Source organism: Jaculus jaculus, chromosome 4, assembly GCF_020740685.1.
Source record: "Jaculus jaculus isolate mJacJac1 chromosome 4, mJacJac1.mat.Y.cur, whole genome shotgun sequence".
Lineage (NCBI taxonomy): Eukaryota > Metazoa > Chordata > Mammalia > Rodentia > Dipodidae > Jaculus > Jaculus jaculus.
Genome location: NC_059105.1, coordinates 88,136,385 through 88,152,517, shown reverse-complemented (window position 1 = coordinate 88,152,517; position 16,133 = coordinate 88,136,385). Strand labels below are relative to the sequence as shown.

Genomic DNA, 16,133 nt, shown 5'->3' with positions numbered 1-16,133 from the left:
TCTATCCTTTGTGGCTTCTGTTCTAGCCAATTAGGATTCCTTTGGGTCCAGCTCCTATCAGTGACTCCTGTCCCTGGGATCCAGTGACAATTTCCTCCCTAATCTGCTAGCCAAGTGATGGGGTTAATTTTGGGGCCTGGTTTCTAAACTCTGGAAACCACATGTTTAACTATGTTTCCATATCAAATTCCCTCAGTTTTTTTAAAAAAAAAAATAGTTTAAGCCAGGTGTGGTGGCACATGCCTTTAATCCCAGCACTTGGGAGGCAGAGGTAGGAGGATCACCATGAGTTGGAGGCAACCCTGAGACTACATAGTGAATTCCAGGTCAGCCTGGGCCAAAGTGAGGCCTTACCTCAAAAAAAGAAAAAAAAAGTTTAGATAGACTTGCTGGACTGTAGCTAATCTAATAACTAGGTAAGTACATAAACTAATTAATTAGTTACCCTTCAAGAGCCAGAAACCACGTAAACAAGACAATATCATTCATGATGGGATTAGGAAAAGAAACAAATATTGCCTCCAAATCTTCCAACTGATGCTCCATTTTTTACAACCATATAGACTAAAAACATTTCTAGAGCCAGGCAAATATCTGTAAAGCCCAGTCCTGGGGAACTAAGATAGGAAGACTGCAAATTTCAGGCAAGCCTGAGCTACATAGCAAGACCCTATCTCAAAAAATAAAGTAAAGAGGGCTGGAGAGATGGCTTAGTGGTTAAGGTACTTGTCTGTGAGGCCTAAAGACGTAGGATCAATTCACAGAACCCAAGTAAGCCAGATGCACATGGTGGCGCATATGTCTGGAGTTCATTTGCAGTGGCTAGAGGCCCTGGCACACCTATTCTGTCTATCTGCCTCTTTCTTTCTCTCTAATAAGTAAATAAAAATAAAAATATTTAAAAACAAATAAAATAAAGTAAATATTCCAGGATTTAAGAGTTCCATATGTCACGTCATGTGCCCACATTTATGTGAGTCTGTGTGTCTGTCTTGTTATTCAGGAATAAAGAGTGTTGTAGTGAAAAGAAAGAAAGAAAGAAGGAAAGAAAGAAAGAAAGAAAGAAAGAAAGAAAGAAAGAAAGAAAGAAAGAAAGAAAGGAAGGAAGGAAGGAAGGAAGGAAGGAAGGAAGGAAGGAAAACCTGTGAGTCAAGGTCCCTGTCTCAGTTCTACCAGTGACTATTGTGTGACCTTTATGTCCTCAGACCTATGTTCTACTTATCTGAAAATGAGACACTGAAGTACTTTACTTCTGCAGTCTCTTCCTGTTCTACAATTGAGTGATTCTACATTTATGGATAAATGTGGTGCATCTGTGTCTGCGTGCCTCTAGGCATGTGCTTATTCTTAGAGCTGTGCACAAAGCAGACACCTTCTGTTGATGCAGTCGCACTTCATCCGAGAAGCATCTATAGCCAGCATTCAAATTATAACTCAAAGAAATTTTCTGCCAACTTATTTTATTATAGTATCAACTTAGACTCTGCATATGTTTTAGATCTCCAAACACAATGTGGGTTCATTGAACTATTGTAAGGATCATCTGCTTAAGAAACCTGAAAAAACAGGAGGCTTCCTGCTCTGTGTTGGATGGTTCCAAAAATGACTACAGCCTGTCTCCATCCCACAAGCTTTTATTTCTCGATGCAAAGAGCTACGGGCATGCACCACCATCAAGTGATAATGTGTTTAAAACTTCACCAGACATGGTGGTGCACACCTTTAGTCCCAGCATTTGGGAGGCCAACGTAGAAGAATCACTGTGTGTTCAAGGCCACCCTGAGGTTACACAGTGAATTCCAGGTCAGCCTGGGCTAGAATGAGACCCTACCTCAAAAAATAAAGCAAAATAAAATTCACCACATATTCTTTTTAAACTTTTATTTATTTTTTTGTGCGTGCGTGTGTGTGTGTGTGTATAAAGGGGGCATATCTTCTTTCATCTACTGCATATGGCCTGTACCACTTTTTGCATACAGCTTATATTGGTGGCATGGAGATTTAACTCTGGCTGGCAGGCTTTGCAAGTAAGTACCTTTAACTGCTAAGCAGTATTCCCAGCCCCCTAAATATTCTTCTTTGGGTACCTATTAAACATGCATATATCCTTTAATTTGTCATATACTGCACTGAATAATCTTTGCCTTCATTTATAATATTGCTAGAGCTGTGACTTGTTTTGACCCACATGCTTGTCTTTACCCACACAGAATGGAACCTCATCACACTCCAGCAAAGGCCACTCTCCTTTCTCATCCCTTGCAAGCAGGGTAGACTTTTAGGCCTGCTTAAGAATATAAGAACTCCTAGAGAATATGAGAAGCAATGCCTTATGACTTTGGAAACTGGGATGTAGGACAGCAGCAGCTGCAGGTTTTTGCTTCTTGAGATGGTCCTGCCTGGACCCCAGCCACCATATTACTAGGAAATTCAAGCAGCCATTTGAGGCCCAGGCAGAAGAAAACTGAGCCCCATGTCACAGGCTCCAGTCGAGTCCTTAGCAGGCAGCTGGCACCAACTGCCAAGCACATGTGTGAAGCTATTTTGGACCTTGCAGCCATCCCCATGCCCACGTAGCATCACATGAGGCAGAACTGTCTGGTCAATGCACAGAAATAAATGGTTGTTTTGAGCTCCTAAGTTTGAGATTAGGAGGCGATTTTTCCCTTTCAACAAAGCACTTAGAGCCGGGCGTGGTGGCGCATGCCTTTAATCCCAGCACTCGGGAAGCAGAGGTAGGAGGATCACCGTGAGTCCAAGGACACCCTGAGACTCCATAGTGAATTCCAGGTCAGCCTGGGATAGAGTGAGACCCTACCTTGAGAAACCAAAAAAAAAAAAAAAGCACTTAGTGTTAGAGCAGCGTCGGTCCAATTCACAGTCCATCCACCCATTCACTCAAGTAGATCTGCACTAGCCATGCACCATGCTTGATGCTGAGGACACAAAGATCAAGTACAGACATGTTCTTGCCCTGGTGGAACTCATTATCTGGGTGGGCAGACAGACACGAACTGAGAACTCGCGTCCATGTTGGACTTCGGTGAGGTAGTGCCAGGCTCAAGGCAGAAGCCAAAAGCATGAGGTAATCAGCTCTCCAAGTGCCTGGGTGGAAAGCTGACCTTATCAGGGAGGCTAGGAAAAGAAGTAAAGATGAAGGAGGATTGTCATACAAGTTCAAGTCCATCCTGGACTACACAGAGTGAAATTCTGTCTCAAAGACCTGGGAAGGGGCTAGGAAGATGACTCAGCAGTTAAAGGCACTTGCTTGCAAAGCTTGTCAATCCCTAGTACCATATAAAGCCAGAGGCACAAAGAGGCACATGCATGTGGAGTTGGCTTGCAGTGACAAGAGGCCCTGATATACTCATCCTCCCGCCCCATACTCTCTCAATTATTGCAAATAAATAAAAAGATATTTTTAAAATATTTACTCTTAGATCTCAAAGAAAATGAAATGCTAACTTTGCCAAAAGACTAACAAAACCCCTTCACATAAAGAGCTTAGCATGTCCAAAGGGCTTGTGGCAAGAGGGAGGATGGTATGCTCCAGCTTGGTGTCTATTTTTTATATTTTATTTATTAATTCTTTTGAGAGAGAGAGAGACACAGAAAAAAAGAGAAAGAGACAGAGAATGAATGGGTACACCAGGGCCTCCAGCCACTGCAAATGAACTCCTGGCGCATGTGCCATCTTGTGCATCTGGCTTACGTGGGTCATGGAGAATCGAACCTGGGTCCTTAGACTTCACAGGCAAGCACCTCAACTGCCAAGCCATCTCTCCAGCTGAAGCTTGGTATTTCTAGACATTAAGAGATCCTCACCCAAGATGAGACTGGAAGCAGGTAAGCACCAGGCCCTAGAACAGGCCTCAAAAAGACAGACTTGACAAGGAAAGGAGTGCAAACTAATCCCACCCTGATCGATCAGATTTCCTCTCTGAACTCCAATGGGAAGGGGACTCTGCCATTCAGACTGCATGTGCACTGGCACCCATGCTCCCTGCACCTACTCCCTTATTACAGTGCACGATATTATGTGAACACATCAGTCTCCACAGCTAGACCATAAGGTCTTAGGGTATAAGAGATGATGCCTTATTCATCATTTCATTCTTCCTTTACAAAGTTTAACATGACACTGGGACTATAGCAAACATTAAAATGCTTCCTCCAGATGTAAACCACAGGGGATAGGAGGATGGCTCACTTGGTAAAGTGCTTTCCACACAAGCATGAGGACCTGAGTTCTATCCCCAATACCCATGTAAAAATGTCAGGCATGGTGACATGGTGACATGCTGCTATAAACAAGAGGCTCCCTGAAATTTGCTGGCCAGCCAGTCTAGTCTAATTGGGGAGCTCCAAGCCAGTTAAAGACCCTTTCTCAAATAAGGTGGATAGCATTTCTAAGGATGACCACATATTTCTAAGGAAACTAGATGTTTCCTCTGGCTTCCACATGTACATGCACATATGTGACCTACACACACACATGATCATTCTTACATGAAAGCACACATATTTACATTAAGAAAACAAAAATGTAAGCCATAATAATCAATAGCTTATCAGCAAAGATCTCCCAGAAGAAAATTCTGAGGCCACATTTGGAAAGCTATCCCAATGATGGCAAAGTTCTTTGGAAATTCTTGATGCAAAGCATCATTCCTTTCTGGTTTCAGCCAATTCTTGAATTTCACCCTCAATGAAGAGCAAGAACACTCCATCACAGCTAAAGAGTGCCCTTGTGTACACCTTTGAAGATCATTTCTGGACCATCTCTATCTTTCTCTCTTTCCAGGAGCAAAATATTTCATCTTCTCACCTTTCCTCAAAGAAGTCATTTAGTCACTCTCTGTAATCATCCCAAAGCCTCCATTCCTTCCTAACTTGTGGAAGCCAGCAACCTAGCAGACCTAGCAGGAGACAAGGTCAGAGGTGCCTGAGGGCCTCTGTGAGCACACTTCAGCCCAAGGCAGAGGCTCATTCTCTGTCTGCTTGTAATCAGGCCACCTGCACATGTGTATTGTGGGCACATACCTATGTGTGCATATTCACATGCAAGCAATGAAATGTTTTACCAACTCAGAGAACAAAGAGAGAGTGTTTTTTATTATTAAGTTTGTAAGACCCACTGATTTCCATTGCAACACAAAATTTTTTCATCCTTTATTTTTATTGTTTTGGTTTTTCAAGGTAGAGTCTCACTCCAGCCCAGGCTGACCTGGAAGGCTGAGTGCTAGGATTAAAGGCAGAAGATTTTAGTGGAAGTTTTTGTTATTGTTGTTTCTATGTAAATGACTGGACCAAGATATGAGCAGCATTACGTTATCAGTGCTACTGTTTAAATATAAAATGCAGGCTGGAGAGATGGCTTAGCAGTTAAGCGCTTGCCTGTGAAGCCTAAGGATACCGGTTCAAGGCTCGATTCCCCAGGACCCACATTAGCCACATGCACAACGGGGGGCATGCATCTGGAGTTTGTTTGCAGTGGCTAGAAGCCCTGGTGCGCCCACTCTCTCTCTCTCTCCCCCTCTCTCTCTCTCTGCCTCTTTCTCTCTCTATGTGTCACTCTCAAATAAATAAATAAAAATAAACAACAAAAAAATTTTTTTAAATATAAAATGGGTCCCAAAGATTTGTGTATTGAAGCTCTCATCCCTAATGCAGCAATGCTCTGAGCTGATGGGGTCATACACTGATGAATTCATAGCTGAATGGAATTTGGCTGGTAGTGAAAACTGCAGGAGGGCCTTGCTGGAGGGAGTGGATCTCTGTGGGCATGCTTTTGAGGGCATTTCTTATCCACTGTTCCACTGGAACAATTCATTGTTCTTTTTGCTTCCATTTTCCATGATGTACGCAAGGTCCTCTGCCACATGGTCCTGCCACGATGTTCTTTCTGCCTTTCCACAGGCTCAGAAACAACCAGACAACTGACCATGGTCTGAGCTCAGAAGCCATGAGCCAAAACAAATCTTTTTTTCTTTAAGTTGATTTTCTCAGGAATTTTGTCACAGCTATGGGCAATTGACTCATGCAATTGGTAGCCTCCCTGTTTTTCCTGTCCAAACACACCAAGACAGTTACTCCAGCCTGGCATGGTGGAGAAGACCTTTAATCCTAGCACTTGCACTTGGGAAAGCCAACTTGAAACTACAGAGTGAATTCCATGTCAGCCTGGGCTAGAGTGAGACCCTACCTCAAACTGCCTCCCCACCAAAAAATAATAAGTCACTCCATCAACCAAATATTTAAATTTCAATAAATCACTGGTCATTCTTTAGGGGATTCTTTAAAAAAAAGTTGTGCTTTTTCAGCAAGTGTCTTTAACGACTGAGAGCCATCTCCCTAGCCCTGTTGTGCTTTTTTTAATTATTTTTTTCTTTTTTGATTTTCTGAGGTAGAGTCTTATTGTAGCTCAGGCTGCCTTGGAATTCACTATGTAGTCTCAGGGTGGCCTTGTACTCATGGTGATCTATCCTCCTTCCTGTGCCTCTGGAGTGCTGGGATTAAAGGCATGCACCACCACGCCCTGCTTTGTTGTGCTTTTTTAAGAAATACTTTTTGCATTTGAAAATTGCCCAGTTTAGCCAGGTGAGGGACACATGCCTTTTAATCCCAGCAAAGGGAGAAGAATCATAAGTTCAAGACCACCCTGAGACTACATAATGAATTCCAGGTCAGCCTGGGCTACAGTGAGACTCTATTTCAAAAAAAGAAAAGGAAGGAAGGCAGAAAAGTGCCCAATTTCATGCCAATGATACAGTTCAATGCCATTTGCAGTCACTCCCCATTTCATTCCCATTTCAACAAAGACACACATCACTCCTGCCTTACTGTAGTCATTAGAGACAGCTGTGTGATGAAGAGCATGTGTAGGATACTTACTAAGCTGTAAAGTGCTCCAAAAATTAGTTACTATTTTTGTGCCAAAAAATTAGGAAGATTGTGTACACAGCATTACAATTAATTCCTAAATTTAGATCGTTTTTTATCAAATTAACACATCCCAGTTTCAGAAAGATTTATGAACTATATTTGTTCTCAAAACCTGCACTGATCTAAATCACTCCCCAAATTACCTTAGCAATACTTTTCCTGTGTTTTGGTAGACCACTTGCCAAGAGCTCCTGCATAGAATATCTCGACCCCTCACTGGCATAAGCAGAGGGAAGAATGAAAGCACCAGAGAGAGTATGTTGTTTGTGCTCCGAAGGTGGAAGCATCAGCCCAGTGCAAGCACAAAAATCTTAGTCAAGCAGCTCACAGAATGCACTGCCATATAATTAGTATTTCCACGGATTTGCAAGAAAGCACCACCCAAAATAAGAACCTACAAAGTAAGTACCAGCAAGATCGCAAACAGTTGCATAACCCAAATAAATAAATAAATGGCTTTCCTTTATCAAATACATAAATACTCCAAGCTGTGCCAAGAAGATAGAATGTGCTTTCCGGATGCCTGCAGAATCCAAAATGTATTTGAATAACAGATGTGCTCAAAGCTCACTGACTTAAAGAATAATAGTAATCACTTCAATTTCTGCAGACAGTAGAATTCTTCCTGAAAATATTGCCCAAACATGCTTTTTAAGAGATGCATTAGGAGAGGCCAGAGTTCGATTCTGAGTCTCGAGCCCATCCCACGTTGACAATCACACTAAACTGCTCATCACAAAAGAAACACGACAGTGCCACCAGGCTAAGTTAGAAACGCGTGACCGGACGTCCCCAGTGAGCGAGTGGTTCTCAAGGTCATTCCAGCAGCCCAGAGCAGAACCTGGGTATGACAAAGCCTCTTGGGGCGGTAAGCAAAGTTTTTCCAAGTCATCTCTAACAGACACCCCAATATGTGTGCTTCAGAGAGAAGGTGGACCACTTTTGGCTTCCCGGCACCGAGCGGCTGTGAGAGTTCTTGAGAGCACGCGGGGGAGTGAGGGGGGGGGGGAATGAAAACTGAAGTTGAAGTTGGGTTCCTGGGTGCAGGTGAAGGGCTGCCGGCGAAGCTCAGCCCTAGCGTCGCACCAGCCTCGCCTAGGCGCGCTCGGAAGCCCGCGCGCCCCGCGCACCCAGACCCGTCTCCGCGTCCCCAGAATGTGCGAGCCAAAGCGAGAGCGAACTTTCCGCTCAAAGTGTCGTTAGTCGGAGAAGCCTCCCAAAGAGCCTCCGTGCGCCAACGAGAACAGGGGAAAGCCACCAACTCTGGCCGCGGATCAACCAGATACCAGCACCCGGACTCCAGTTACTGGAAGTCGGATTCCTCTCTTCAAAGAAACTCGTTTCTGGCTCTTCAATTCAGAGTCCCGGGCCAAGGTCCCTGTCCCCGCCGACTCGGGTCCACAGCACAAACTAACTTTCCGGAGCGAAGGGGATGCACCGGGACGCGAACCCCGGAGCCCGGAGTGGGTTGTCAGGAGCGCACGACGGGACAGGATGGAGCGGAAGAGGGGAGTCAGAAGCCGAGCACGGGGACAGAGCGGAGCGGGGAGTCAGGAGCCCACGACGGGGACAGGACAGAAAGGGGAGTCAGGAGCCCACGACGGGGACAGGACAGAAAGGGGAGTCAGGAGCCCACGACGGGGACAGGACAGAAAGGGGAGTCAGGAGCCCACGACGGGGACAGGACAGAAAGGGGAGTCAGGAGCCCACGACGGGGACAGGACGGAGCGGGGAGTCAGGAGCCTACGACGGGGACGGGACAGGGCCGGGAGTCAGGAGCCTACGATGGGGACAGGACGGAGCGGGGAGTCAGGAGCCCACGACGGGACAGGACAGAAAGGGGAGTCAGGAGCCCACGACGGGGACGGGACGGAGCGGGAAGTCTGGCGCCTACGACGGGGACGTGATGGAGCGGGGAGTCAGGAGCCCACGACGGGACAGGACGGAGGGGGTTCGCGGGTGAGGTCCGCGGCGCCCAAGCATCCTACCTGTCTGAGGATGAAGCTGGTGGAGGTGGTGCTGCCATCGGATCTTTTCAACCTGCTCCTCCGGGTCGTGGTGCCTCGGGCCACCTGGACTCGGCACAGCGCCGGAGAGAAGCCAGTGAGGACCGTAGCGCAGGGCGGGACGGCCACCCCCCACACACCCGGCTGGCACCCTCCCGCCTGGGGACCCCGGAGGCCGCCCCCGAGTCTCCCCCGCGCCCCAGCCCCGCTCTCTCCGCCTCGCGGGCACAGCGGCCCCCGTACCCACCACATCCATCAACAAAGCCTCTCGGGTGCGGGGTCCGGGTCCCCGGCATCGGCGGCGGGAGGCTGCGGACTCGGGAGCCGGAGCGGGGCGAGGAGGAGGGGGAGGACAGGAGGAGGGGCGGGCGGAGGAGGAGGAGGAGGAAGGGAGGAGGGGAGCGCGGCCGCAGACTCCCGCGCCGCTGCCCCGCGCTGGGCGGCCGGGCGGGGCTCCCGGGCGGCGGAGGTGGAGGAGGGGGCGGTACCTGCGCGCTGGGCGAGTGCGGCCCGTCGGCGGCCCCGTTCTTGGCGTAGGAGGAGGACATGGTTCAGCGGCGCCGCATGGCCCGGCCGGGCGCGCGGGGCGGAGGGCGCGGGCCCTGGAGGCCGGGATGCGGGCGGAGGGGGAGGGCGGCGCCGCCGGGACTTCCCCGCCCGGCTCCGGACCCGCGCCTGCTCCGGGGCCGCCCGCCCGCCCGCACTTGGCCGGGCGCCGCACTGTAAAGGGGCCGAGGCGCTGTCCCCCGCGCCCCGCGCCCGGGGCGGGCTGTCGGCGAGGGCTCCTCCGAGCTCTCCTCCCGGGCAGCTGGGGAGAAGCGCTTTCCCACCCCGCGGGCGAGCGCTCCACAGCACAGCTTTCCAGAGGATGAGGGAGGGAGGGAGAAAGGGAGGGGGAAATCTGGGGTGGGGGTGGGAGGATTAAAATAGTCTGCACAGTTTCGGAGGAGACAAAGGTGGCACGGTTCATGAATCAGGACTTGGGCAGGGAAGCTGCTGCAGTGTGGCGGGGAGTGGGAAGTGCGGGGTGTGTGTGTGTGTGTGTGTGTGTGTGTGTGCGCGCGCGCGCGCCCCTGCACTAGAATTTTAAAAGGATAAGAGCCCCCCAAACCTTCCTTCCACGACTTCCCTTGTTTGCCTAATGTGGTAAGGCACGGGGGTTTTGTGATTTGCTTTTTTGGGGGAAAAAAAAAGTGTTTTTGCATTGTTTTGGCAACTCTCGCCTCCGAGCCCATGTTATACGCCCAGGCAGGCGTGGGAAGAGCCTGACAGCTTGACTCTGACGGGAGATCCAGCCCCACGGGAGACCAGCGTGTCCTAAGGAGTTTTGAAGGTCATATCCGACCTGCTAAAAAGCAGGAGTTGGCCACGTGCCTCCCGTTAGCACTCGAATCGCTGGTTTCAGGGGAGAAACCAAACCCAACCTTGGCATGGTGAACCTCGCTTTCCTCCTGCAAATGCGTACAAGAGATTGAGATCAAATTTTAAAGCAAGGGGTGGTGAAAAGTAGGAACTTGAAGCAATAACATGAAGGAAGAAAAATATGTAAATTCAAAAAATAGATGCAAACTATAGTTACTGAGAGAGAAGAAATCAAGCCCTAAAACATAGTAGTATTTAAAATTACAAAGTCGCCCCTCTCCCCTGACAGTCTAGTGTATTATTTACTCTTTGTTTTAACAATACATGGTCTACCTGTGGTCCCAGTTACGGTTTACCAGCAGACGCTTTTCCATTCCTACCCCTTCACGTAATCCAGAGGTTGGTTGGTTATTTAAGTCCGAAATCTGGTTACCTTGCCTCCAAGCTCCCTGTTGTCACCCACGTATATGTATGTGTTACACACACACACACACACTTCATTCCATCTTCATTACCTAAAAACTGTTTTGCCAAGTTACTGTTCTCAAAGGTAAAGTCCAAAGTCCGTGGTTCAACAACCAGGCTTTCCTGAGATTCTTTAGTCATATACTTTCCTAAAATCTCACCATGCATCACCTCATCATCCCTGCAAATTAATCTTCATACAAACTCCAGTAAGCAGACAGGTCCACCAGCTGTTCTTACCCAAATATTAGAGAATTTCAGCACCTTGGCCTTGGAGTGTGCCCTTGGCACCTGCCCTCTATCCCACCTACACCAGCTAGCAACCTCCAAGTCTGCTCAGCTCACTTCCTCTGCAGAAATCCTCCCTGACCACTGCATCCTGTGGTTTTGGCCCCTGAAAAAGTGGAGCATGTGTATTCTCTGGGCACTTGGCTGGCTTGATGTATTAGTTCTCTTTCTTTGTGAAAATCTTAATTCCCAAAACAGTGTTAGGTTTTTTATTTTGATTATTACACTTCATAGATAGCAGATGCCCCATGACACTTGTGGGTATGTACCTAATAATGTACATGTCCACCCCTGCTTCACTACTATCAACCCAGTCCGTCTTGAGTTCTGAACCATTTTCATAATTGACATTTAATCAATATATAGAAAATAGATGATTATGTGGGCACTGGAATTTGAATCTTCTGGTTTTCCAATGCCTACAGTTTCACTGACTGAATTATCAAAATAGAACCCATAGCAGCAAGATGGCACAAGGAGCTCTGTATGTCTGTCTCACAGCAAAGCTGGTGAAAATTATTCACACCAAGCACACGTGCACATCCCCATCTCACACACACACACACACACACTCCTCTCCCCTAAAACTCTAAAAATGATCCCAAGGGACACACAGCAATGGAAAACATTTAAGTACACAAACTCAGAATGGAAAGTTTGAGTCTGTGGTATTTGAACCAAGGCTCCTGCTCCTCTCTGCTCCTGGGAGGAGAGTTGTTTCCTGTGAGGGACAGGATGTAGGCATTACCATCCTCCCCTCAACTACCTGCTGCTGAGACTAAGTTCCTAGTATGCATGGGAAATAAGTCCAGGTGGCCTTCTTCTGACCAAGCCCACTCCTGGGATGGAGGCTCTACCTTGGCCACAGCCACACTGAGAAATTTGGGGTCCTACTGGATCTTGCTCTTAGTTCATGGAGAAGCCAGCCAAGGGATCTGAGACTGCAGTCACACTGTAGCAAGCACTTCACTTCTAAGATGATGTCAACTCAGAGAGAACTTCGCCACTGCCCCTATTCCAGTGGAGAATGAAGCTGAACTATTACCTCATATCAAAATGCCATAATTAAAATAGATTTTAAACATTTTGAGTGCCTCACACTTGAGAGGCAGAGGTAGGAGCATTGCTGTGAGTTTGAGGCCAGCCTGGAACTACTACATAGTGAATTCCAGGTCAGCAGGGGCTACAGTGAAATCCTACCTAGAAAAACCACAAACTGAAGAAAAAAAAAAAACAAAACCCTACCCTCTGGGCTAGAGAGATGGCTCAGCAGTTAAGCTGCTTGCCTATGAAGCCTAAGGACCGAGGTTTGATTCCCCAGAACCCAAGTGAGCCAGATGTATGTGGTAGTGCATGTGTCTGGAGCTCATCCGCAGTGGCTGGAGGCTCTAGCACACCCATACAAGGAATTAAATGCAGGTCGTTAGGCTCTGCAGGCAAGAGCCTTAACTGCTGAGCCATCTCTCCAGGCCACAAAATCACTTTTTTAAAAATCTTTTCTGTTTACAAATATATTAAGAATGTGAAAGAGAGATGGGGATGTAGCTCAGGTGGTAAAGTACTTGCCTAGCATGAATGAAACCCTGGGCTAGATCCCCAGCAACATATAAACTGGAAGAGGTGACACATGCCTGTAATGCTAGTGCTTGGGAGATAGTGACAGCAGGTACAGAATTCCAAATAACTCAGTTGGGGACTTTTTCCTGAGAGATGGAAATCATGACTGTTCACGCTCGATTGTGCGCTATGCACGTGACTTCTTTGCATTGAGAACAACTGGAAACAACGAGGAAGTGAGGGACCTGGGCAAATACTACCCACAGCACAGGTGATGAAGATCAGCAGTGATGTCAGGTTCACTGTGTGCCCTTGGGCTGAGGGTGTAGCTCAGCAGCAGAGCACTTGCCTAGTATACCCTATGCTCAAATCCCAGGGGCAGTCTAAAAAGACAGTGTGTCCTTTGCTATTAGATAATGTGATGAGAGTGGTACTTTCACTCTGTTGGCTCCCTGCTCCCCCCCACAAAAAAAATGAGTCTAATTGTTAAAGTTTGAGTCTGAACTGTTCCCTCATGAGTTCATGTTTTGAAAACTTAGCAGCCAGCCGGTGGCAGGCAGTATTTTGGAAGGTTCTACAAACTTGGGAAGGTGGGGCCTTGCATGTAGAAGTCATGCACTAGGGCCAGGCTTTTTAAAGTTCTACTTGGTTTCTGGTTCCTGCCTTGCACTCTGCTTTGTGGTCAACCTGCTATGATCCACTGTGGGGTCATTGTTCCCACGACCACCAACTGAGCTCCTCCAACATCCCAAGAGGGACTGAAAGTGTGAAGCGAAATGAAGCTTTCCTCCCTTAATCTGTCTCTGTCAGGCACTGTGGTCACAGCAGTGGAAAGGCTAATAGGCTAATCATAATATGATTGATTAACTAAGTGTAATTAATATATGTGGTAGTTTGAATAAAAGGGTTCCAATATATTCAGTGTTTTATTAATTTGTAGTTTGGATCTGCAGCCACCTGGCTGGAGGAGGTGTCACTGGGCAGATCTTAGGGTCCTGCCCTGAGGTGTGGTGGTGAGGATTTGGAAACCCAATCTAAAGATATGCAAAGTGCCTGAGTTCCTCCTGCAGTTCATAAAGTGTGCTGTGTGGTGTGGCTTTTGGCTTTTGGCTTCTCTGTCTGCCTGGTTCTTTAAGAGGGGGCCAATTTTTGCCATCATGGAACTTCCCCTGGATCTGTAAGCTTCAATAAATGTCCCTTCTTCCTTAACTGTGCCTGGTCTAGAAGTTCATCTCAGAGACCTGAAGTTGTCTACTACAGTATGTTAATCACAAATCCCAAATGAAGGATATTCTATAAAACACATGACTGATACTTTTCAAAATTGTAAAGGTCATCAAAACAAGGGAATTCTGAGAAATTATCAGAGATAAATGGAGCCTAAGGGGACATAATAACTAACTGTAATGTCTAAACTAGCTGAGACCTTAGAATAGCAAAAGGACATTAAGTAAACACTAAGGGAAGTCTGAATAAAGTACATGATTGTGGCTAATAGTAATTTCTCAGTAATGGCTAACAGTGACTAATGTACCATACTAAGGCAAGATAGTTATAGAGAGAAATGAGGCATGGAATTCTCTATACTACCTTCACAATCTTCATAAAAGCCTAACTATTACAAAACAAAATTTATTTTTAACAATCATAAAATTTTAGAGCTACAAGACAATTCAATAACCATTTAGAATAAACTCCACAGTTAGGAAATTAGGAAACCGAGCTACAGAGAATGAATTACTCACGAATAAGTGGCTGTTATTATACTCTACTTTCTTTACCAAAACATTGCACATTGCTGAATCATTTTGTCAGCTACAAATACTTTCTTCATAAGCTTTGTATCACTTAACTAATACATCTTGTTAAGTGCTTCCTGGCCAAGATACTCTTAAAACACACACACACAATATTTGCAGAGCTCACATATCCCAGGATAATAAAATGACTGTTTTGCATTTAAAACTTAAAAATAAAATTATGGGCTAACGAGATGGCTCAGTGGTTAGGCGCACTTCCTGTGCAAACATGAGGTCCTGAGACTGCCCAATTTCAAGTCTCCAGATTCCAAGTAAAACAGATGGGTGTGGCCACATATGCCAGTAACCCCAGTCCTGCAGGGTAGCAGAGATTCCAGCTCAAAAACAAGATTAGGTAAAGAGTGATAGAGCCAGAAGTTTCATTCTGGCCACCACTAGTGAACAACTCTCACCACAGATTGAGCATATGGGGCACTATAAGGGCATGCATACGTCATACACTACACCACACATACACACACGCATGCAAAAAATAAAATCACAGCATATTTTGTCTAGGATCCAGGCATTTACAGTATTATTTTGTTGTTTGAATTTGAAGTGTTCCCTAAAGGTTCATATGTTGGAACACTTGGTCCCCAACTGTTGGTACTGTTTTCAGAGGTTATAAAACCGTTTTGGTATGGGGCTTAGCTGTTGGAGATGTTATCAGAGGTGACCCCTGAGGGTGCATTATAGATGTTTCCTGATCCATTAAGATGTAACAAGTCACCTCAGATGGAGCCCTGTTACGTCTTCCTTACCATAATGGACTAAATCCTCTTAAATCCTGAGCCAAAATAAATCCTTCCTCCTCTATATTGCTTCTATCAGGCATTCTGTGATAATGATAACAAAGCAGCTAATATACAGTTATTACTGAGAAATGGGCTCCTTGCTGTGCAAACCTGACCATGTGGTTTATAGGTCTTTGGAACTGCTTTACAGAAGAAATGTAGAAGAGTTCAGAACTGTAAGCTAGAGAACTCCTAGAACAGTATAAGTGGGGCCTAGTAAGCCATTCTTTGAGAGTAAGGAAGAACAGAATGTGCAAGAAATGTGGACAGTAAAGGCTGTCCTCATGCGTTTTCAGAAGGGAACAAGGACTGGCTCAAGAATTGGGTGGAGACGATTTGTGCTACGTTTGGACAAAGAATCTGACCACTTTCTGCTTGTGTCCTGAAATTCTAAGTGCAACTGAACTTAAAAGTCATGGGTTAATTTGTTGAAGAAATTTCAAGACAGCATAATATTCGCATAGTGGCATGGCTATTGCTCAGTGCATTTATGTAGATTTCATAGTGAGAATAGAAAGTTTAATAAAAGCAGAGCAGAGAAATATTGTGTTTGCATGAATGTGTGGATTGGTGTGCATGAGCAAGCCAGGGTGTCTTGCTGTTTGAAATGAACTTCAGACTTATATGACACCTTGTACCTGTTTTACATGGGTGATGGCCAGCTGGCTTCGCAAGCAAGTGACTTCAACCACTGAGCCATCTCCCTAGTCCCAGAAAAACTAAGATGGTTTAGTGAGGAAAAGTGCAAATATATCTATACATGTAACTGACCTGTACCATCAAAGAGAAACCTCCACTTTCTACCTAGACAATAGGAAAGATGCATCAAAGGGATATAAAAATGCAAAAAAATGCTATTTTGAAAAACTTTTATTTAAAAAGAAAGTGCCTGAAAAGACCGATCCTCCAGGGTG

The 16,133-nt window shown here is 46.2% G+C and overlaps 1 protein-coding gene across 2 annotated transcripts in view; it reads right to left on the bottom strand.

Moving 5' to 3' along the window:
* Cacnb4 (calcium voltage-gated channel auxiliary subunit beta 4) overlaps window positions 1–9,530 on the bottom strand; it is a 294,252-nt gene extending 284,722 nt beyond the window's left edge. The window contains exons 1-2 of one of the 2 annotated variants that reach the window (XM_004651837.3): window positions 9,440–9,530; window positions 8,934–9,017 (exon numbers count right to left, since the gene is read on the bottom strand). In XM_004651837.3, coding sequence (XP_004651894.1) covers window positions 8,934–9,017; window positions 9,440–9,499 — 144 coding nt within the window. In that variant the 5' untranslated portion in view covers window positions 9,500–9,530. Of the gene's footprint in view, window positions 1–8,933; window positions 9,018–9,198; window positions 9,293–9,439 lie in introns of those variants that run through there. The other variant, XM_004651838.2, reaches the window with a different exon arrangement.
* Between the last annotated feature and the right edge of the window lie 6,603 nt (window positions 9,531–16,133).